General features: G+C 41.8%; 1 protein-coding gene across 6 annotated transcripts in view; it reads right to left on the bottom strand.

The window, feature by feature from the left end:
• The window catches only part of MCF2 (MCF.2 cell line derived transforming sequence), a 121,826-nt gene that overhangs the window by 33,716 nt on the left and 64,997 nt on the right, over nt 1-23,113 (bottom strand). For 5 of the 6 annotated variants that reach the window (XM_054695535.1, XM_054695534.1, XM_054695532.1 and 2 more), the window contains 11 exons: nt 20,815-20,934; nt 19,875-19,991; nt 18,252-18,401; nt 16,223-16,356; nt 15,829-15,943; nt 12,665-12,784; nt 10,942-11,133; nt 9,760-9,951; nt 8,166-8,337; nt 6,599-6,646; nt 2,315-2,352 (listed from right to left, as the gene is read on the bottom strand). In XM_054695535.1, coding sequence (XP_054551510.1) covers nt 2,315-2,352; nt 6,599-6,646; nt 8,166-8,337; nt 9,760-9,951; nt 10,942-11,133; nt 12,665-12,784; nt 15,829-15,943; nt 16,223-16,356; nt 18,252-18,401; nt 19,875-19,991; nt 20,815-20,934 — 1,398 coding nt within the window. The remainder of the gene's footprint in view (nt 1-2,314; nt 2,353-6,598; nt 6,647-8,165; nt 8,338-9,759; nt 9,952-10,941; nt 11,134-12,664; nt 12,785-15,828; nt 15,944-16,222; nt 16,357-18,251; nt 18,402-19,874; nt 19,992-20,814; nt 20,935-23,113) is intronic. The other variant, XM_054695533.1, reaches the window with a different exon arrangement.

The raw sequence follows: 23,113 nt of genomic DNA, 5'->3' as shown, positions 1-23,113 counted from the left end.
GACTGGGTGACACAGATGTGGGTGAGACCCGTGGGGAGGTGACAATGGCAGCTTTTATCTTGATGTTGATTTTGCTCTTTTCCTTCCGGGCTTGTCCGGTTGTTTGTGACCCTTTGCTGTGGGTCCCCACTGGAAGATGCTTTAGACTTGTAGCAGGCTTTGGGGACTTGTTCTGGGCCGATCCCATATGGATGGACTTTTACCCACGAGGGGATGGGTAACTTTGGGTGCTTCATTTAAAAACTAGACTCTTTGCCTTACCTGTATTGTTTCCTAGTTTTATTAAAGATCCTTCCCATTAGTCTCATGTGTTTTGTGTTGATGCGGCGGATGGCAGAACCCATTTAGAATAGGCAGGTTTGCGGGGTTTGGGCTGCCCCTCTCTCTGTCCTATAACAATACTACAGGAATCTTTGAATTCTTTAACTGGGGACACAACAGTGACCTTTCTCCTAATGACTCTGTGGCATCATGGCAAACATGAATGATGTCAGCATATCTAATGATACATGCCATGGCTAGTAAGACACGCAGAACAACCTATTGCTTCTTGGAATGGCTGTCACCTGTTCATCTGTGTCTGCTGTCTGCCCGATGGCAGTTGTTGCTACAAGAGACCTCCCTGATTCCAAACTGCTGGCTTTTTCTGTTGACTTTACAGGACTCAGGTTGGCCTACCGGACAACTGCATGTGTGTTGGGATGGATATTTTCTCCTCCGAAGCAACGGAAGTATATCCCAGGGGTTCTGGCTGTACTTGGACAGTCCAGCTTGCAAAAACCCAACCTTCCAAATAAAAGTAGCATTACTTTGTGTGAACTAGAAACCAAACTGTAAGACCTAACAACCAGGAAGAAAGGACTTCCACAAAATATGACCTACATATTACAAATCCATGCAGGAAGGAACATTGATTAATTTTGTCTTATATATGGCAGGCATAGTATTAGGTGCTTGCACTTTATCTAATCATCACAGCAATTTTGCAAGCTATGGCATACTTATCCCCATTTTTATGAATGGGAAAACTGAGGCTCAGAGTTTTAGCAATAGGGTCAAGGTCACATATCTAATAGGTGATAAAACATTCAAGGCCAAGTTCTTCCATCATTATAGTGCTCGCTCTTTAAGAGCAGGCTTTCATTTATTATGCCTGCTGAATGTATCAACTGTTACTATCATGTGAAAACTGAAAAATATTGCATCCTCCTGTACTTATCAGATAGATAGAGCCCCTATATTCCTAATAGGTTTCTGAAGCATAAGTTTGGAAAGTTTTGAAAATAAATTTATACTTTCAAATATCTAAGGGCTGTGCAAATTGACTTGCATTGGAAGAATATGTGCAATTTGGAATCGAGTTCACCAGCTAGAAATATCAGCAAGAAAAATGTATGGCAATAAGCTCCTATTTTTCCCTTGATGATATGCAAATAAATAAACCCACAGAGGGATGTTAAGGTATCAGGAGTTGAAACCAGAACTGTAAAACATGTAAAATTATAGCAGTACCATTCCGCCTGCTTCCCTCTTCAAACCAGGGCTTCTAGTTGTACTAAATGGTAACCAGGCAAGGTATGTCACCACTGGCCATTCAGTCTGCAAATAACTAACAAATACTCAGAAAACTACCACATGCTATGCATCAGTCAAAGTACTTCACAAACATTAAATCACTTTATCTTTACACTAACTCCATGGTGATGGTGTTCTATCATTATTCCATTTTATAGATAAGGAAACTGACTTCAGAGAATTTACCCATCATCAGTTCCCCAACATTAATCGTGCTGAGATCAAAGGCCAGACAGGTAATTCAGTAATACAACCTGTCACACCATGCTCTCCTCTCCTTCAGTGAGGATGAGGTTACCTGACAAGGAATTTTCTATCAGGAAACTATTTGATGGCTTTTGAGCCCAAAGTGTGGTCCATTAGAAGCTTTTGTTCATGCTTCATATCTGTGGGACTGGAATCACTTAGGAAAGAAACTGCCTTTTGTAGAAAGGTTCAACACTTATTTAGGTTCATTGAGGTGGGGGCAGGGGAAAGAGAAGCTGGAACTTCTGAGATGTTCTACAGAAATTATTCTGAACATGGGCCAGGACTTTGGAAACTGCTCATACATCTGGGGCTCTGCCAGCACTGCAATTAGATACAGTGTGGCCACAGCTTTTCTTTTAGGTTAAATAGGCTTTCAAACACACAATATTGCTTTAGTGAATTTAAAATATGATTTAAGTCCCCCCCCTACACACACCAATTTAGCAACTACAGCAATAATGTCAATTTTGAATTAATTAATGATATTTACTTTTAGGTTGCTCTGGTTTTGTCGCCAACTCTTCTTGCCTGGTAGAGAAATGTGAAAGAATTTCAAGCCAGAATTAAAATCAATGTGTTTTACAGAAATACATGCATGTTTATTAAGTAGTTAGAGATTAATATTCCACTGTGTTTACATTAGTATTTTTAAATTCCATTATAAAAGCAGTTGATTGGTTAGACTTCCCTGCATGATTTCAGCTTCAGACTGAGCATAATTTTGCTAAGTAACCACACATTCATTCTCTCACTCATCAAACGTTCCCTTGATTGCAGAGGGAGTGCAAAGCTAGGTGTTAGTACTCAACAATTATTTGCAGATTTAGTGTTCATTCTAAGACAGAAGCATTTAATCATATTATAGCAAATTGATTAATTGGATCAAAAAATTTCAAAAAAAAATCTAAATATAACAACGGTAGCATCTAACATTTATTCAGCAATTACTACTTGCAGAGGACTGCTGTAAGCCCTACTCATGCATTTTTGTTTTCAATCCTCAAATCAACCCTACGAGATAGGTATTACTTCTATCCCCATTTTATCCAAAAGTAACTAAGGTCGATATCTTATCCAAGAAGCAGAAGCTGTATTCAAATCCGTAGCGTCTATCCTCAGAACATGTTTGTAACCGCTGTATAAAACCACATTTCTGAAGCACGTTAAAATGCTAAAACAAAACAAAACAAAAACAACTTCATCAAAATTCCAAGCGCTTATCTTTATTTTCTAAAAATGTTCAGTTTACCAAGTGTGAGACCCTAGGTTAGTAACCAAGGAATCCAGATGTCCCTACAAAACCCGGTCACAGTCCTGTCCAGAAGACTAGGTCCTCTGAGATCCCAATTCTCAGGGTTGCTGAAAGCGCCGCATGGGTCTGTTCTGGCCACGAAGGACAGAAAGTAAGTTCTTGCCAAGGACTCGCACTGACCACATCCGGCAAGGCGATGCCCTTACAGTCTCTGGAGCTTAGACTTCACTTTCACTGCATATTTCATCTATAAATTTTATGTTTCTATAATTACACATCAATATAGAAATATAAATTAGATATAGTAATTACCATATTAAATCAATTTCCCAATAAATACAGAAGTCTGCTCCTTTCAAGAAGCCTGATAAAGATCTGAACTTATTTATAAAGGTAACTTTGGACTTACTGCAGAGCTTTACTAGCTAATTATTTGCAAAACCACTAAGAGATGAAAAAGAAATAAATATACAAGATATTGGGGAATGTCTTTTTCTGAAAAGGGACACAGATGCATTCTTTTGACGATGTAAATGTCTGGATACATATTGAGCACCTGTACTAGGCGCCAAGGTGTGTGTGCAGCAGGGAATCCAGGGTGCAACCACATAGTCCCTGTGCCCTTAGCTTACACCCAAGACAGAAAACTGGTCATTGCACTGGAAGCTGAAATGCAAAGATGAGGCCTCTTGCCACACAGCAGGAACACCCAACTGAACGGGCTGTGTGGGAGAGGAGGCAAGAAGGAAAGCTTACCTGAAGGAAGTGGCCTAGAAATGGGAACTCTAATGGAGGAGGAGGAGTTATGTGAGGGAAAGGGAGAAAAAGTGTTCCAGAGAGAGAGGAGGGCGTGTGACATCCAGAAGAAGGCAAAAGGTAAGACCCCCTAGGGGCATCTGAGAAGGAGCTTGGAGAGGCTGGGAGACTGGCGCAGTTGTCAAGGCAACAGATGGTGTTAGCTTGGGTAAAGGAAATGTCCTTGAAGGAGAGGGCAGGACGGAAGAAGTGGGTTTGTTGTTTGTTTGGTTTTTTTTTAAAGCAAAATGAGTTTATTCGGTAATAGAGAAATTGTGACCTGGGACTTACAAGCAATGACGTATATAGGCAAAATCCCAAGAAATGAGTTTTCTTTTGTTTTTAATAGATTAGAGGTGATGGGGCCTGAGTGAAGAGGGGGAGACAAAGTCCCAGGCTTTGGCTGGGGGCACTATTCGCTAAGAGGAAGTGGGGGAGGCTTGCAGGAGAGCTGTGATGAGTGGGAGATAAGACAGCCTGAGCTGCCCACAGGCAACACAAAGAGGCAAAAGGTAAAAGCAGGGCTGAGGCTTAGGAGAAAGGTCTCCACTGGAGATGCAGCAGCTCCAGCCGCTGGGGCTGACGTCCTCCTGGCGACTGGTGTGTGAAGAAGCTGCCTCTGGCCTAGAACTTGGGCCCGTGAGGGTAAAGGGATACATACTGGTCATGGGGTTCACTGTGTATGTGGCTGGTTGCAACCCGACCCTGGTGTCCTGGCACAGAGGCTGCCCCCACACCCGCAGGCCTCACTCACACAGAGCGGCTTTGCTACAGATGACCCCTTTGGGCCACAGTGGGGCTGCGGTGCAAGGCCTGGGGGCCTGACCCAGATCTGCAACCAGCTCACCCAGCTGGGGCAGGGTGAAACTGTGCTCACCTCAGGGAACCCAGCACCCACAGCCCCAGTAGGGCCCAAGCAGACCAGCCCTCCTACTGCCATCCACAAGGAGAGGCCCCAGAGAACAGAGGAAGGGTTGCTGCCAGCCCCCTCCCAGCCTGCAGGGAGGACCTGGCCACAACTGAAGCCTGAGGCAGCTCCTTCCCATTGGCACCTCACAAAGCCTCAGGGGTAGGGCCCTCCAGAAGCGAGCAGTGTGCACTGGGGCCAGGTCTGCTGGTTCCTAAGGCTCCTCTCCCTCCCCACCGCATCTGACCAGCTCAGCCCCCTCCCTGATTTTATTAGTCACGGACCAGGCTGGTCAGGACAAAATGGAACTGAGTAAAACACATGCAGGGTGCTCCTTTTTGAGGCCTCCAGGTCCCTGGGGCACTTACATTCTCAACTGACAAGAGGCCCCAGTGCCTGCTAAAGGTTTTGTACCTTCTCCGGCTACTGCCTTCTGATTGGTGTTTTTCTGAAGAAATCTCAGATGTTTTGAAAGACACATATATGAGGGGAGATAGTCAAGACAGCAACTCGAACCCGCTCTGTAGAACCTGCACAACCTTGCTCACAGCTGTTCCTACAGGGAAGTGGCAGAATCAGCCCACTCCTCCTAGGACACTTTGCATTGCTAGGCTTCTCCTCTGGTATGACTACAGGACACAGTGCTGAGGAAGAGGCTGTTTGGTTCATTGCTTTGAAGACAACTGTAAGAGGGTGTGGCCGTCCTCATCTACCACATGAACGGTGGTCACCCTAGTGGTTCCTGCGTCTCTCCCCTCTGCTACTGGCCACAGGACCATTGCAGCCAAGGAGCTGCTACAGCCTGGGGTGGAACCATGTCCTCCTCTCCCTTTGGCCCTCTGTCCCAGCCTTCAGAGAGGGATGAAGCAGAGCTGCCCTGGAGGTGACTGAGCTCCCTGCCTGGAGAGGGAAGCAAGCCCTATCGACACAGGTGTTATCTAAGGCCACAAAGTCCAGGCTGTGGGTCCAGGACCATCATGCTACCTTAATAAGGATTCTGGAGTAAAAAGGAAAAAAAATTAATTCGACATGTATTTATTAGGTACTTCTAGGTGTCAGACACTGTGATTGGCACAGCATTATATTTGATGCAAATTAATAAAAAGAAAAACAAAAAAAAAACAAAAAACAAAAATAAACCAAACTGAAAAACCAATTTGACTTATTTTACAGAGAATTAATATCTACATTTTGATTTCACCAAATCTTATTTATATATTTGGCATAGTAATTGAAAGTCTTCAACAACTATTTGTTATTGTTATAGTCTCCAATACTCACAATAAGGTAAAATGAACAATGCGGTAAAATGAAGAATGGTTGCAGCATAAAAATTTTGGGGTTTGATTCAGACACCCTAATAGGTAATGGATAAAATAATTTATCCAGCAATGCCATTTATGCAGTCAGCTGTATTCTCCTCATGAATACATCAGGCAATCTTAAGCTGAATCAAATCCCATCTACTCCCAATAAATAGCTTTATTATGGATGACATGGGTATCAAGGATGAAAGAAGCTTGATTGATTTGAATATTGCCAATTATTTTTCTTGTTTTCTTTTTCTGACTGGCCATGTGATGAAAGAGATTGAGCTTAGAAGCATACTTAGAAGCATGACTGCATACCTTTCATGCAGTCATTTTCCAAGTTAAATTTAATACAGAGAATATAATGGATTATAAAAAAAGTGGAGGGAGAGAAAGTAAATTGTAGGCAAAATATAGACGGAATTGCTGCAAGTTTTAGATGCCAAACTGGTTTTTCACATGTACACAAACTCAGAAAGTGAACAGACAAGAAATAATAAAGATGGGTACCTTTTGAAAAAAGTTTACATGCTTGAAAGAAAGAATATCCAACTCCCACTGCAGAAAAAAAGTGTAACGCCATTAAATCAGAAACTTGGGGAGGGGAGGGGAATGAAAATACACAAAACAAAATGTACTTCTGGCAAGTAAGAACTTGAATGGGTCTTAGTCAGTCTCTTCAGAACTCTGTTCCTCAGCTCAAGGTACATCACCTCAGGAGCACGTTCAGAGTTGAATGTCTAGATGACTATAAAGCGAGAGGCCTTAGTCACAGGGAAGTGATAGCTGGTTTATTGAGTACTTATTATACTTCACAATTTCTTTTCAGTTTATCTTCATACCAACCCTTTGAAATCTGTATAGATATTATTGTTTTTTACAGACAAGTAAACTGAGGCTAAAAGTAGTTAGCCAAAATGTCACCCAGTCAGAAAATGAAGCCAGAAATCTAAGACCTGTCTTAAGCTTAGGAATAACAACCTAGGGTATTTTTACTCCCATAGCTATTGGTTTTTATCCCTAAAGGCTATTTTTTATTGCTCCTTTTCAGTCTTTTCCCCAGTATCATGTTAGTCAATAATACTGGCATTGTTCTTTGTTTTCTTGGTAAGGATATTTTTATGTTCAATATTAACTATGTAACTTTTATCACCTTGGCCTAGTTACCTGCTTTCATTGCCTCCTTTTTTTTCTGTAACATTATTTTTGAGGTAACACTGGTTTACAACACTGTATATGTTCCCCTAAATCATCACCTCTTTTTAATGTGGCCCATGTTGGGCCTGAGCTGCATTTTTACACTCATTATGCCTTGCACAAGCTTTCTCTAAACCGCAAAGTAGTTTCCAGACATTCAGGAAATTTCTGGTTCTCCCAAATCAGAGGCCAAAATTAGTACCATGTTCACCCATTCAAGTAACTTAGAGCCCTAAAGGCCAAATTACTCTCATCTGAATGACCCAAGGGGCAGCTCAAAGGAACCCTTAGGGCAACAGAGTTATCTCACTTTCAGACCAGCTCATCACCTCTGTGAGGATAATTATTTTATCCCAGAGAACATCAGACGAAAGTATTTATTACACTGTTAAAACCAGTCTCCAAAGATTAAAATGGACGCTCAGAGTTCACTATTCAATTTATCTGCACCCATTTGGAAAAGACAATCCATTCTATTATCTCAGCCATACATTTACTAGACATGCATACAAGTCAGAGTCTCGTGAGTAGTAAATACATGTATACCAGTTTCATATACTTGTCTCTACCTGCTGAAAATAAGGGCGCATCTGATGTTGATAACATATTAACACTCACTGCCAGGCTGGACCATTCAGTGCTGAGACTATCATCATCCCGGACAATACTCCCACACCACTGTGTTTTACTGCTGTATGGTCATCTTGACCAAGACTCCTGCCCAGTACAATATAATTTAAACATGACCAAAGGTGCATACATCGAATGTCCATTTATCATGATGGAACAATGAACTCAGGATTTATACCAAGAGGAACAAACTCAACAACAGCAGGAAGAGGGGAATCAAAGAGCTCAATGCAAGATAAAAATAATTTACCATGTTTAGCCGACCAAAATGATGCTCTGGGTGTGATCAAATTGTCAGAGGACGGGACCATAAATTTGATGGGCCTCATTCGCTTCTCTGCCAGGTTCCTGAAACCAGCTTGTTGGTTCTCAAATATACTTCGAATATTTTCAAGCTTGACTTGCACGGTCTGCATTTGAACCTGCAGGTCGCATAAGAATCCTGTGAAATCTTCTCTGAAATGGAGTCATTACAAATCTTACCACATTTCTGGAACTCAGATAAGAAATTTAGAATTTCAAATACAACTAGAAGAAAGATAGCAAGATCGCAACCAAAACAACCTGAAGAAGAAATTAGCATGCAGTCCTGAAGTAGGGCACGGCCTAAAGTGAGTTACCCTTCAGTGGCGGGAGGGGTAATGGCTGGAAAGGAGCGCAGAGGCAGCTTCAGTGCGAGTCAGCCACGAACTCAAGCCCTCTATGTGGTTTCATGCTTTAACCTGCAGGACCCTTCATAGTTGCTCATGTTGTTACAGGCTCCTCGGGGCACTGAGGGATAATGCACGCCCTTGCCCTCTTAGATGACTGGCGGCAGCTAGACAAGCTCAGATTTCTGGCTTCCAAAGATTCCTGGGCTTATTGCCATAGCCATGTTTCTGGTTTTCTGGGGCATCCCTAAGAAGTGTGGTGATTTAGATACTGGATTTAGATACTGCTCCAAACTTAGAGTCAATTTGACAGTTTTGCAGCAAAGAGCAGGACAACTGCTCTTATCTATGCTGTGGGGAGAATGCTTGTGCCATCCCCCATAGGGTGGCAGCGAATGGCTCAATGTCGCTCCCCAAGCTTCCTCCAAATGCTGCCTACTCCTTCCCTAAGAAGGTCTTACAGAGGGCACTGGGGGTAGCGCTACAGTGGTCAGCATAGCTGCCTTCCTTCATTCTCAAACTGAGTAGGGGGTCAGATCTGTGTCCCCAGGACATTGGCGGATGCTCACTACAGGATGAAGGAAACCTATGTGGGGCTGAGTGCCCTTGACATGGGCCATCTCTAGACCTTTCTTCAAGGACACACAAGAAAATGAAGTTGAGAGCTCCTGGTATGTGAAGAGTTTAAAAATAATGAGGCCAGACAGCACGGAGTCTCCGTTATGGAGCAAACGTAACTCTTCAAACGCTCTGAGGCTGGCAGTGGCATTGACAGAACCCATGAGCCATAAGGGAACTCTGTCATTGCAGTTTGACTGAAAGTTCTCTGTGAAGTAGGAAAACTCTTCCCAACATACCTGCCATTCTAGTATTTTGGTTTTTTTTTTTAAGATTTATTTATTTATATAAGCACTGGGTACAGTCAGAAGTGCAGGAGGGTGAGAGAATTCACCAGAGCCAGAGCAGGGAACAGAACAGGCAGACCGACGAAGTACACTGCTGAGGAGAGCAGCGGGCGCGGCAGGAGAGGTCTGTCGCGCCATGTGGGACCCTCGCCAGCGGCCGGGGATCGAACTGGTGCTGCAGAGGCTGCGGGCAGCTTTGCAGCCCAGCGCTCTACCACTGTGCCACCAGGGGAGGCCCCCATTCTAGTGTTTTTAATAGTAGTTTATTGCGGGGGAGGATAAGCCTTACCTGGAGTTCAGGGGATAAAATTACATCAAATTCATACTGTAGATTTTCAGGATCATAATTTATAAAGGGCAGAGCCATTTCAAGAAAATGTTCAATGTCCTGGAGAGCTTTCTTAGCATCTTCTTTAGACTGAAACTTGCCCATGTCCTGGTTAGCTAGAAGACATTCTCCTTCATCACAGCACTGACGAGCCTGAAGATTAAATCACACACACATACACACACATACACACACACAACATGAAGGAAGAAATATGTTTCCTTAAGATAATGCTTTTCAGCCCTGACTTCTGTGAAGCAAAGCTGCTTGCATGGGTATGAAAAACTAAAGCTATCTGGGTTCTGCCCCAGAAATTCGGATTCAGTAGCTCAGGGCTGTGAATCAGGCACTTACATTTTTACAGAGCCTCACAGGTATTTCTGATGTACAGCCAAGACTGGGAAGCCCAGCACTTATTTTGTAACAAGGAATTCTTTCTGCAGCAGGAGGTTGACCATCCTCGCAACACCACACCTCAGCTGCACGCTATTTCCCCCAACCAACAAGTGCACCATGAAACTCCTGGCAAAATCTGAAGTGTAATAGAAATGCATCAGGATCATGGAGGGCTAATCTCAGAGGGCAAGGAGTTTCCTGGCCAGAGGAGGGGGATGTACGGATTGAAAGTTCATGGTCAGATGCGATGCCAGAAGCGACAGCCCTGCTTCATATTCCACTGCCAAGGCCGGATCTTCTCATCACTGCCTACTCAATGATAGGAGTCAGACCCAACCGCCAGGGAGGTGTATTCTCTAGTCACTCTTTAATTTCTTACTGCTATAACTAAGAAATGTGGGTGATGTTTTCAGACTTTAGCAAATGGCCCTCAGGACTTTCAAAAGGGTTCTGAGTACAAACTATCAGCAGAGCAGAGGCTTCAGACATGTTCTCAAAATAGAAAGGAAGCCTTTGCAACAACAAGCTGCAGATTCAGAATAGAGGCCAAAATGCTTACACTACTTGACCTTCTGTGAATCCTGCAGATATCAATGGATTAAGTGAGCATAATCAAACCCAGGCCTTCGGACTTTTTACAAACTTAATTCCAAAGCTATATCAGACACTGACGCTAGGGCCTCTGTGAAGGACCCAGGAAAAATTTTATTTTCTTTCTCGGCAATGCAGCATTTCCCCTGACACTACCTGCTGTAGAAGTTTATGCATTTTGAAGGTCCTGCTCAGCTGTATCCGTTTTGCTTTGATCTCTTTAACCAAAATATCGGAAAGATAACGTAGTTCATTGCACCTCTGGCAGATCAAATCAAGTGCATAATGGTGATTGGCCGCAAGTCTGTGTCCATGTAATATCACAAACTGGGCCTTTGCTAATACATCCTAATTTTAAGAAAGAAAGAAAATAATAAGTGCATGATCTCTGTAAAGAAGAGAAAAAATAATTAAGAAGCAAATAGGTTAAACAGGGAGATATATTTCCAAAAATATGATTTGATGTCGTACTTCTGCAGGCTGCAAAAAAGCTCACAGTTACAACAATTAGCGATATCAATGACGTCATCAGAAGCTCCAGAACTGCCAGTAGTAGAAACGGAAAATGAACCAGCCCGCCCAGAATGTGGATGAGATTTGCTTCTCCTGGTAAGTACATATTTAGAACAGAACCACATATATCAGATGCGCCAGCCAAATGAGTGCTAACGGATTTTGTATCATCTCAGTCTTAGAAATCTTGTTAGTGACAGCAAAGGGGAGAGCAGACCCAGTACTGTGGGTGCAGTGTGGTGACGCATATCTCAAGACGTGTGAACTGTACCTCCAGGCCATGTACAGTGTTGTAAACCAATGTTACCTCCATAATTTTTTTTTAAAGTGTGAGGGGAAAAAAAAAAAAAGAAAGAAATATCATTAGTCATCCTCCACCTGACTACTTTACATATTTGAACTGAACTGGGTCGCCAATGATGAATGGAACATCATTATTAAAAACAAAACAAGAACAAACACAGCAAAGTCCACTCGTTTCCACATCAGTTTGCCTTCAGTCTCTACTGTACCACAGAGAGGTGAGAGGTGTGACTTGCCCCATAAAGGTCAACAGGCATAATTCCACAAGTGGTCACCCCGACTGCTGCCTCTCAATTTTTGTTTTTAGATGCTTGTGGTTCGCTCCTCAATCTGTTTTCTGAGAATGCACCTTTAAAAATGCAGAGCTTTACTCTCAAATACAAGCCAGGAGAGCAAAGCTAGACTTTGTTAAGTACTGAAGCCACGAGTGCAAGCTTTCAGACCAGCAGGGTAATGACAGCTGGCTCATTGAGAACTTTGTATATGACTACATATCCCAGGTGCTGTATAAAGTGTTTTCTCTATAACATCTACATGAAGCCTCACAATCACTCCTTCAAGTAGGTCATTTCATCCCCAACTTATAGATGAGGCGTTGGAAATGAAATCCATTTACCCAAGGTCATGAAGCTAGCAAGCAAAACTAAGTAGATATATTTGTCTGAATCTATGCCTGATTCAACGGCACATATCAAATGATGAATATTTAGGGGAATATGCTCTTCTATGTTTCCATCATTTCCGAGACTGAAATAGCATTCTTGATAGACATTTTCTGAGCTTCTTCAAAATGATTTATTCTCTTGTTCTTATTCTTGGGCTTCCACCAGTTCACACCATTATCTCGGAGGCGTCCTGTTACCATACATGACATCTCTGACATATCTGCAATGTCACCTCCAGCCCACGTTGAACAGAACGGAATATAGACCAATGTTATTGAACCAATTATGTGGATTGCTGCTATGAAATGAATTGTTACAAGGGCTTATACTACTGAAAATCATGATGATGTAACTATTACAGGCCATAAATATAGTGAACAGGTGAAAAGTAATCTTACCTGAGAGCTTTCATCTAAGTTATCCAACTTTTTTAGTTTTTGCTTTATTTGAGATATATTGCCTGTTACATCTGCCAACTCTGCTTGTTGGTTTAATAGAAGTTCCACTTCAGTCACGAGCTAAAAATCAGGGGGAAAGTCTTAAAAGCATGCACATCTTTAAGTATTTTACCTGAATAATCAAACTTTGTAGAAAATGCCATTAAAGAATATCAACTTGGGAGAAAAGTACAGATAAGGAGAACATTTTCAGTTATTTTAATTCACAGAAATAGATATTGTCTGTTAAAATTTAACCCTGCAGATATCAATGTGACTTATAAAATATCAACACGTGTATGTGAGGGCATGCATATGTGGATGGGTATGGACACTTATGTGCTATACACACATACATGTATATATGCATGCATATATATTCTCTCTCTAGCTCTGAGGTGAATGGTCATAGAAACAAAGACCCTCTGTTACAATGACTACACCTGGCACCCAGATCTTGCTCTTTTCCATCATTTCCCAGAACAGTAAGCCAGGGGTCCTCAGGAAATAAGTATCTGGTTGCAAGGCTGAGGCAGAATAAGAGAATAAGACCAAGATGAGCTTGGGACAACTCTTTATGCCCCAAATTAAAGAAGTAATAAAAAAAAAACCTTTGGACAGTTGTCACAAGGACATAGAAGCCAGTCTGAAACACCCAAGTAGTTAAGAACAATCATGAATTACAAACCACTGGAAAATTAGGAAGTCATGAGGTTGACGTGAAGATAAATGGGAAAAAGGCAAGACTCGTCCAGTGGCATACCCATAGGGACTGGTTACTATAGGAAGGAGGGACACTTGGGTCAGAGAATCAGCCTTTAACAGCCATCATGGTGAACGCTGGCTGCAACCAAGAATCAACTGTAGATGCTACATCTACAGGGACCTTTTGATGAGGAGTAAGATAATTGCATGATTTTAATTTTTTCTCTCCACATAGTTATTACTAGTTACGTGCCCACAGTGAGGAACAGGTGAGTTTCATTCACCCCGTTGTGATACCCGCAGGACTCAGCACTTATGGAGCATGCCTGGTAGACATACAGCTGAATAGAATCATGAGGAAATGTCAGACAAACTCGAAGTACAAAACAGATAATTTTAAAAAGGACCGTGTTCTTCTAAATTGTCAGTGTCATAAAAGATAAAGGCTAGGGACTGTTCTAGATTAAAATAGACTTAAAGAGAAAGGACAGCTTAATGCGAGACCTGATCCCCTAGACTGGATCTTGTACTGTCAGGGGAGAAGCAGAAACTATCTCCCTTATTGAGTTAACAGGACCTTATTGAGTTAACAGACAAAACTGGAATACCAACAGTAGATAACAGTATTACATTGTTGTTAAGTATACTGAACTTGCTAATGTGATTATTTGAATGTGATTATACAAGAGAGGATTTCTAATAGACAATCCTGAAGTATTTAAGAGAAAAGGGTCATTTTGTACACACATACTTTCAAAGGGTCAGGAAAAATATTTGTTAGAAAAAAATCACATGTATATACACACACAGATATCTCTCTCCACACACACACATTATGTATATGGGAGGGGAAAATGATAAAGCAAAGTGGAAAAATATTATTCATTTATGAATCTGGGGAAACAGTATATGGGTGACTTTTTTCTACTCTTTTGTCAGCAACTTTTCTGTAGATTTAAATTTCCAAATAAGTTTTTGTTTGAAAGTTAAGTCCCTAACCAGACGGAACCTGCCTGCATGCACTGTGAGAGACATGTGACCTCAGGGAGATTACACCCAAGACGAACAATGATACCAAGAGGCAGGAACGATGACTTGGAGAAACAATATAATCACGGGACATGAAAACAGTATGACTCCAAATTAAAATTTAAGTAGAAGCTTAATGATGATGTTCAGGAAAAGTATCATTTCTGCATGTGTTCCATTGGGGGAAGAGACAAAATATCTGGAAGGACCAAGAACAATTTGACTTATTCCTTTTGTAAGAAAGGTTTCCTGGAGAGCATGGCATTTCCAAATCTGAGCCCTGAGTCCAGAATGAAGGCCCCTCTCCAACTAACTCGGCTAGACGGAATGAAATACCAAGCAAGTCAGTCCTGGGTAGAAAACAAGCAGGGTGCACATAAGTGAGCAAAGAAGTGAGTTTCCCTTGGACCCCCTGGTAAAATACTATGTAAGAGACTGAGGAGCTTGGATATGACTGCAAAAGAGAACAAGAGGGCCTCCCCGGTGGCACAGCGGTTGAGCGCTGGGTTGCGAAGCTGCCCGCAGTCTCTGCAGCGCTGGTTCGATCCCCAGTTGCTCCCCGGCCAAAGGAGGAGGGTCCCCCATGGCGCACAGACCTCTCCTGCCGCCCGCTGCTCCCCTCAGCAGTGTACTTTGGTCCTTCTGCCTGCTCTGCTCCCTGCTCTGGCTCTGGTGAATTCTCTCACCCTCCCGCGCTTCTGACTGTACCCAGTGCTTATATAAATAAATAGATAGATAGATAGATAGATAGATAGATAGATAGATAGATAGATAGATAGATAGATAGATAGATAGATAGATAGATAAATTTTTTTTTAAAAAAAAGAGAGAGAGAACAAGAAACTTAAGTTTAACCATACATGATAGAGTTTCCAGAAGGGTCCAACTAGCATATACCTTTAACTTTTTGAATAATGAACAACTATGCATGATTTTATTTATCCAGTAGGCTTTTCATTGAAATGAACTGCTGCTTCCCCAAAAAAGTTAGGGTATATTAAGAACGGTCGGCATAGGTATACGGTATTCAAAGAATCAAGAAGGATGTTGGCTGTTATCTCCTTGGAAAGCCATCCCATAGTATGAAAGCACTTTGTATCTAAAATAAATTTGAATCGCAAACATCAGGGTAGATCACAACTTTATTTCTGCCACAGAGGTTTGCACTAAAGAGCTTTCTTGAAGGACATGAGTGAGCCAAAGAAGTCGTGGCCTTTTCATTGTTTTCTCCATTCTAGGTCACAGGATCATGCGTAGTTGCCTCCATTTTCTCTCTATACAGGTAAAAAGGGACATCTCGAAGGACTGCATTTCTGATACCCAAGGAATATCATTATGCCATTATACCTGGCATAATGAGAAGAGATGCATAAATGAAGGTTTGCACTGACCTCTTGGAAATCCTGCTCGAACTTCCATAGTTGCAGATACTGCTCCATTTTCAGTTGGTGCTTTTCCCAAAATCCATCAAAAGCTATTTCCATATCACGTACTTGAGTCAGCAATCTTAACAAAGAAAAGTCAAAGACCACCTTAAAAGCAACCATTTCTTCTGTAGGTGTATAGATATGTACCTGGCCTGGACATGAGGGCAGAGAGCAAAGGCATAGCCCATGGTGCCAGCAGTGGGTATTGGTGTAGAGTCTCTGCCACAAGCAAGCTCATCTCTATGGAACAACTCGGGAGGGAGCTCCCAAATTCCCAGGGGCCCAGGAATACTTTCACACTTCACAGGCCTTTGTAGCATTAAATAAGTAGCCCTAGACCAAAAAGGGGAACACTCACTTATTAATAGTCTGCCAGTCACCACCTATGTGCTGATGATGGTCAAGTCTTGAACTGACAGCTTCCCCAGTGTTAGGCACTTCCAGATTTGTGAGCAGAATTCTTCCTTCTTTGGTGACAGCTGTGATATCATTCTGCACAAAGGCACAACAGGGCATATCAGCCTGCCAATAGCCTGACCTGAATGTCCCGAAGAACACACAGAACAGAAACAGTAGCTCAACCATGCTCTTTGCCTTTGGAACAAAAAATTCAGGAAGACTCAGAACCAAGAATCCCCAAGCTGTGAGGATCTCCCAGAAGCCTCTACCTGTTGAGATGGAGGCTGCAATCACTACTTTTTAATAAGATCTTCACAGGCAGAACCCCACGCTTCCTTTGTAGTCTCCTCTTACTGGCAAAAAGTTGTCATTTATTCTATTCCCTTCTGCTAATATTTTGAATGTCCTCCAGTGAAGCAGTAAGAGCAGAATAAAGACTACCGCGCTAGAAAGCATACAGTTACAAATTATACTTAATGGCTATTCAGATATAGTTAGAAGCCTTTCCTACCCATACTTGATAATTACTAATCGCTGCCTCCCTAGGTACTATGCTCCTTCACATTTGGGTTAATTAATTCATCATGAAATATATGCCACTGTTCAGAAGGCCTTAAGCTGGAGGGCAGATTCTTCAGGCATCTAAGAGTGCTCTATGACCTCCTTCAGGAGACCTAAGGGCCCTGTGAATTCTTAAGCAAAACTTTGGGGTGTATGTACATTTTTCCTGGGACTAAATTCCATCCCACCAAGCTGAGCGAGAACATAACCATTAACTACTAATATTTACTAACTGTCAACTCTGTCCAACAATGCTGTAGATTTACCACCGCAGGCTTCATTTCATCATCATATCAACCGTATGAGCTACGCTGCATCATCCTCATCACCACCTTCTTCCTCATCAACCTCATGATGCATAAAAGGGAAAAGAACAGGGCCTCCCTGGTGGTGCAAGGGGTTAAGTCTCAGCACTATGAAACTATCCCCAGCCAGGGAGCCAACCCACATGGCAGACCTCGCCTGCCTCATCCGCTGCTCCCCTCAGCAGTATATATATCAGTAGATCTGCCTGTTCTGCTCCCCACTCCATCTCTGGTGAATCCACAACCCCCGCACCGATGATGGCCTACACCCCAGCTCTTGTATGCATAAACAAATAAATCTTTAAAAAGAAAAAAAAAACATAAACAAATCACCCAGTGTCACGGCTTGTGAGGGACACTTTTCTTCCTTAAACAGAGTTTTACTTGTACATTATGATTCCAAATTTGAGTTTCTCTCTTCTCCTTAAAAATGTCTCCTGTGCTGTTGCTCCCAGCATGTCTAGTGTCATACACATGTGTCTGTTAGATCACCCTTAAACTTCTGGGAGGAAAGTGCATCCATAAGCAGTTGATGACCATCTGAACTGTGACTCAGAACCCTTCCCTCCAATACTGCAGACAACTGGGTAGGAGGGCAAAATCAACTCGCCACGTATGGTCCCCAGGAGAAAACAGCGAATTTTGGGACTCTGGAAAAGAAAGCTGTGACTGCTTCTGCCAGGTCTGCCTTGTCAGCAGCACACAGCAGATTGGGGACAAGGAGCCAGGCCCACTGAGCCCTCACCAAGTCTCCTTCTCCATGTCCCTGGGCACCTGTCACAGAGGTTAAAATGGGACACCTGGCTGCCTCTTGATTATTTTTTCTCGTTTCCAAAGGGAGAGCCCTTCCCTCTAACAAAGTGTAAGTGGTTATTCTGGAGCAACAATACACAATTCTATTTACAAACAAACCACTGTTCAAAGAGACACTTAAATCCCACATATCCACAACATTCTCCACTTGAACAGAATTCTTACTTTTAGAAAGTGTGCTTTAGAATATATAACTGTCTTCTGCCTCCCGGCTCTCTAATCCAGGTGAAATGTACACAGTGAATACCTCTCGAGAAAGGAGATGGTGAACTGCATGGTAAGCTTGTTTATCCACTCTATTAGACATACCTTGAGCAGCTGATACCTTTCAGCACGAACTGCAAGAATTTCTTCTATGGAAGGAATATCATTCGGAAGTTCTGTCTCAGCCAGTTCAGTTCCAAAGGACTGTAACATCTGAGCCATTTCCTTCACTGTGAGGGCAAAATTTTCTATTGCCTGCAAAGAGCCAATGATTCTTTTAATTCTATGGAAACTCTGCCAGAGTATCAAAACCGGGATCAGTTATTGTTTCTACTTTTATTGTGGTATGACAGCAAACACAGATACAAACTCTCCTCGCCTAAGGCACTGCTCTTGGCAATCAAATAACTTTGCATCAAAGCCTCTAAGAAACTAGACTATCTTTGATCTAAATGGATATCTTTTGACTATCTTTGATCTAAATTTCTGTACTTATTTCTTGGACACTAACAAAAACTATCTCTTCAAGATGGCATGTATTAAGAAATTTGTTTTATGGATACAGATTTCATTGATGGACACGGATATTGACATGCCTTTGAAAAGCAGTATTTTTCCTATCGTATCAAATTCTGCCACCATGACATCACTTTATTACTTCTGAAGAGAGAGGAGAATGTCAAAGCCACTTTCTACACATTTATTGTCATTTCTGAACAAACATCAGCGTTTCAAACAAAGTGATAGACTCAGGTGACAGTGGAACAACTCGTCACGATTCATATCAAAAACTGTACAAGGTTTTTTTTTTTTTTTTTGTGATCACAAATGCCCTGTCACCCTAAAATGTCAAGTAACATGAGGTTTATTTTGCTTCCAAAATCAATTAATCACAGAAAGAAGGGTAACTTGCAGAGACCATATAAGCCCTCTGGTTACCATGCAGGTCAAGGTATTGGCTCTCTTGTTTATAGTTTTGTAGATTATTTTAGGGGAACACTGCTCATTTTGACAATACACATATGTATGCATAGGACTGCTGAATGGAGAATAAGAATGGGAAAATAGAATCCTGATTTAATTTAATATCATTATTTCCTTCAGAGGGCTCCCATATCTCTGGGATTTGAAATAGAGATCCTCGTGAGAGAGTCACAACTGTGAAATGTAGAGTACTTGGCTCGCCTACTTGTAATTTTCTAGAACAGAAGGAGTCTTTGCTACAAATCTCACTGCCTTGGGGGCACGACTAGGCAATGAGATTAATAATATTATTTGTAACATATGCCATATGCCAGGCACTGTGCAAAATATCTTACATTTTTATTTCCTCTTCCTTTTATCCCTGAGGTAAAATATTATTATCCCCATTTTAAAACTGGGAAAACTGAGGCCTATAACTTGTCCAAGGTCATAAGGCTACAAGTCAGCAGTGCTAGGATTTGAACTCAAACCCTTTATTTTTTCCATATCTACATGGCCACAGGAAGAGATGTGCCCAGTGTGAGCTTTTTATTCCCTAGGCCTCTCCTTCAACTGCCATCCTCAGTGGCTCGTCATCATTTCTAGTATTTCCTAAGGGAGAAAAATCAACATATTGAATTATAGAGGTATTTGAAAAGTAGGAGCCCCAGAAATCTGTTTTTCCCAAAGAGGAAAAGAGTTGAGAACTAGATTTAAAGGCTAACATGAACTATAGTCTCTACAGTAAGGGCAAAAGAAACATACATTTCTGAAGATGATCCATTCACTGTGGCAGTACTGCAAGGTGCCGCCTAACTCAGGGGTTAATTGCTTGTCATCAATGTATGTCAGCAAATCACTAACTGAGCTCAGCATAACCACCTATATAAATAAGCAAGAGAGATACTGTTAAACTGTTAACTGCCCTTGGTGACAATCCTCCATTCAACTGAACAACCATCTTAGCATTCAGTTAACAGAAAGTTACCATCTATACAAGGTCCCCACAATTCTCTCTTCTACACCACCCACCTCCCCACATATGCACTATCTTCTTCTAGTAGTAACAGTTTTCATTTACAAAACATTTTGCCATAAAGCTAAATGCATCTCCATAGAAACCCAACTACCTAATTCTCCTTGATCTAAAATTTTGTACTGCTAACGGTCAACCTTCTGAATGACTGTTATGCTTCTGACAAAGTAAAAGGGTTTCTATGCAGTAAGTTAGAATTTATCAGGAGGGACTGATCTTTGCATAAGTATCAAAATTTATGAGTACTCTCCTCCTAACCCTAAGAACATATCAAAATATCTTTGAAAATAAAAAGGAACATGTTCCTTTGAACTAGCTCAGGATGTAAGTTCCTGGGAGTTCAAATACATAAAACACACACTCACTTTTATTAAAAATAAAGTGTACTGACTTTATATACACACACATACATATACATATATACATATAACATTTATGACACGTACTTTTTAAGAGGATTGACTTTGTTACAAATTGATTAATATATGCCTTTATTTGAACAGTAGAAGCAGAAAAGCATTTTGGGGATTTCAAATCTACATTTTAGAGAAGGTTAAGTTCTGTTTTATTCCTTTAACTGCTTCATGGGCACACAGAATACATCAACAGCATAGTGTCAAGTCTTCGTGAGAATTCAAGGGACAGAACATTTAAATAATATATTCTCACCGGTAACTTCAGCATGAAATCCTCCTGACTAAATCGAAACCCAATGTCTGTGAACGTTCGTTGAAGAAAACTGGTGGGGCGCAGAACCAAAACCAAGTGCAAGCTCCCAGGGAAGGAAGCCTGTGGAGAGAACGAGTAAAAGGGAAAAAATGATCAAAACATGATCCAAAAATACGCAATTTCAAGAAAACCAATTTTAAGTCATAAAAGCCACAAAAAAGAACACTTTAAAAATGGATTCCGATAAAATCTAAAATCATAAAATAGAAAATAAAACTAACGAAGGTCACCAGGGCAGATACTTGTAAAGATCGCCACATGGAATTTTCTCATACTAAAGTCAATCCCATGTTCCTAAGAATTCAATCTTCACCTTTATTTTAAAGTTAGTTGTATCTCCAGCATGGGTGGGTGAGCCAGGGGCGGTAATTTTATGAGGATTACACCTGAGAGGAGAATTAATGATGATGTAAAATGTACATCAAAGTATTTAAAAAAACTGAAAATAGAAAAACCTTATGATCCAAAAATAAATAAATAAATATAGTTATGCAGACTCAAATTGCTCCCACTCCCCGTAGAAACAGCTTGAATTAGGAAGCAGGTGCCTAGGAAGCCCTCAGAGCAGGAAGGAGCTAAAATACTGTGTGCAAGAAAACTGTATTATGGAATCATACTTTCAGCTTTATCCAAGCAACATTCACTGATTACCTTCCACGGGTCCATTTCGTTTATTTAAATAAATGATTATCAAGCACAGTTAGTAGTCAGAGGACATGAATGAATAAAATATAGTCCCCACCCAGCTTGCAAGAAAATGACAGTCAAATAGTGAAGCCCATTAGGAATCATTAACTCTACAGCATGAAAAGTTGTTAAGTGAAACAAAGAAACTTGATTACATACAACAGGTAAGCACAGAGCATCCTAGACTCGGGAAGCTCAAAAAAAGTATTAAAGCATAAAGAGGAGTTAATTGGAACAGAAATTCACTCTGATGCACCAATGTTTTCCTAACTTCTAGAATACTAGTACCAAGTAGGTGGTCTAGAAATAACCACTAAATGAAAAAATGCAAAAAACAAAGAACGAGGGTACTAAGCCAAACTAGTAAGGGATGGAATGGTATGGGCCACTCTAATAATGAGCCACCAAATATCAAATGCTTGCTCTATGCCAGGTATCTTGGCCAACATTAATACAGTTCCTCTTCATAATAATCCTGTGAAGGAGTCAGCCCATCACCCTTATAAATAAAGACACTGAAGCTCAGACAGCTTTAGTGTGACTTGCCCCAGAGCTGGTGAAGCCTTGATTTGGACCCTAGCCTGAGCTCTCAGGCACTATACTATCCACCTCTGTAAGAGGCCACACACAGTCAGCAAAGCCAGAGGAAAATGATGTTGGGGATCAGGCAATGGGAGCTGGTGACAGAAGATGGCCAAAAGGGTCAGATCAGGAAAGACATTGGGTTTTTTCCCTACAAAGGGAGAGTCTAAGAGGGTAGAAGCAACACAGCTACACAGTCAGCTTCACACTCTAGATGACTTTGGCTGTGGGAAAGCACTGCATTAGGACAACAGTGGAGGCAGACAGATGAGCGAGGAGACTGGTAAACTAACCCAAGCCAGGGGTGGTGAGTTGATTTTGTTTTTAAATTTAAATTTGTGGAGGTAACGTTGGTTTATGTTGTTTCTATTTTGAAAACACATGATCCCTCCCTTTCGGTGATGTTCATATAGCCCTCCCACTACCAAAGCACCCATAGTCCCCCACCCTAGTTCATGTACTCCCTCCCTATGTTCTGCTACACCCCCACCCCTACGCAGCACTCCCCTCCCCCACCCCATGCTTCAGTTCTCCAGTCAGCTTTCTTTTTTTTTTTTAAGATTTATTTTATTTATTTATACAAGCACTGGGTACAGTCAGAAGCACGGGAGGGCGAGAGAATTCGCCAGAGCAGGGAGCAGAGCAGGCAGAAGGACCGAAGTACACTGCTGAGGGGAGCAGCGGGTGGCAAGATAGGTCTGTGTGCCATGTGGGGCCCTCACCAGTGGCCGGGGATCAAACCGGCTGCAGAGGCTGCGGGCAGCTTCGCAGCCCAGCGCTCAACCGCTGCGCCACCAGGGGAGGCCATATCCAGTCAGCTTTCAAGGGCCAGTTTCTAAGTTTGGCTTTCTCTGACCCATGGTGTGGTTTCTCTATATTCCACACATAAGTGAAACTAGATGTTGAGTTTTTGAATAGCAGCAACAACAGTGAGGATGAGGGCAGACTTTACTCTTAAATTCTACCTTTG

Source organism: Talpa occidentalis, unplaced genomic scaffold, assembly GCF_014898055.3.
Source record: "Talpa occidentalis isolate TD23 unplaced genomic scaffold, MPIMG_talOcc4v2.1 talOcc4.15, whole genome shotgun sequence".
NCBI classification, from domain to species: domain Eukaryota; kingdom Metazoa; phylum Chordata; class Mammalia; order Eulipotyphla; family Talpidae; genus Talpa; species Talpa occidentalis.
The sequence above is the reverse complement of the archived record's forward strand: the minus strand, read 5'-3'. Positions and strand labels throughout refer to the sequence as shown.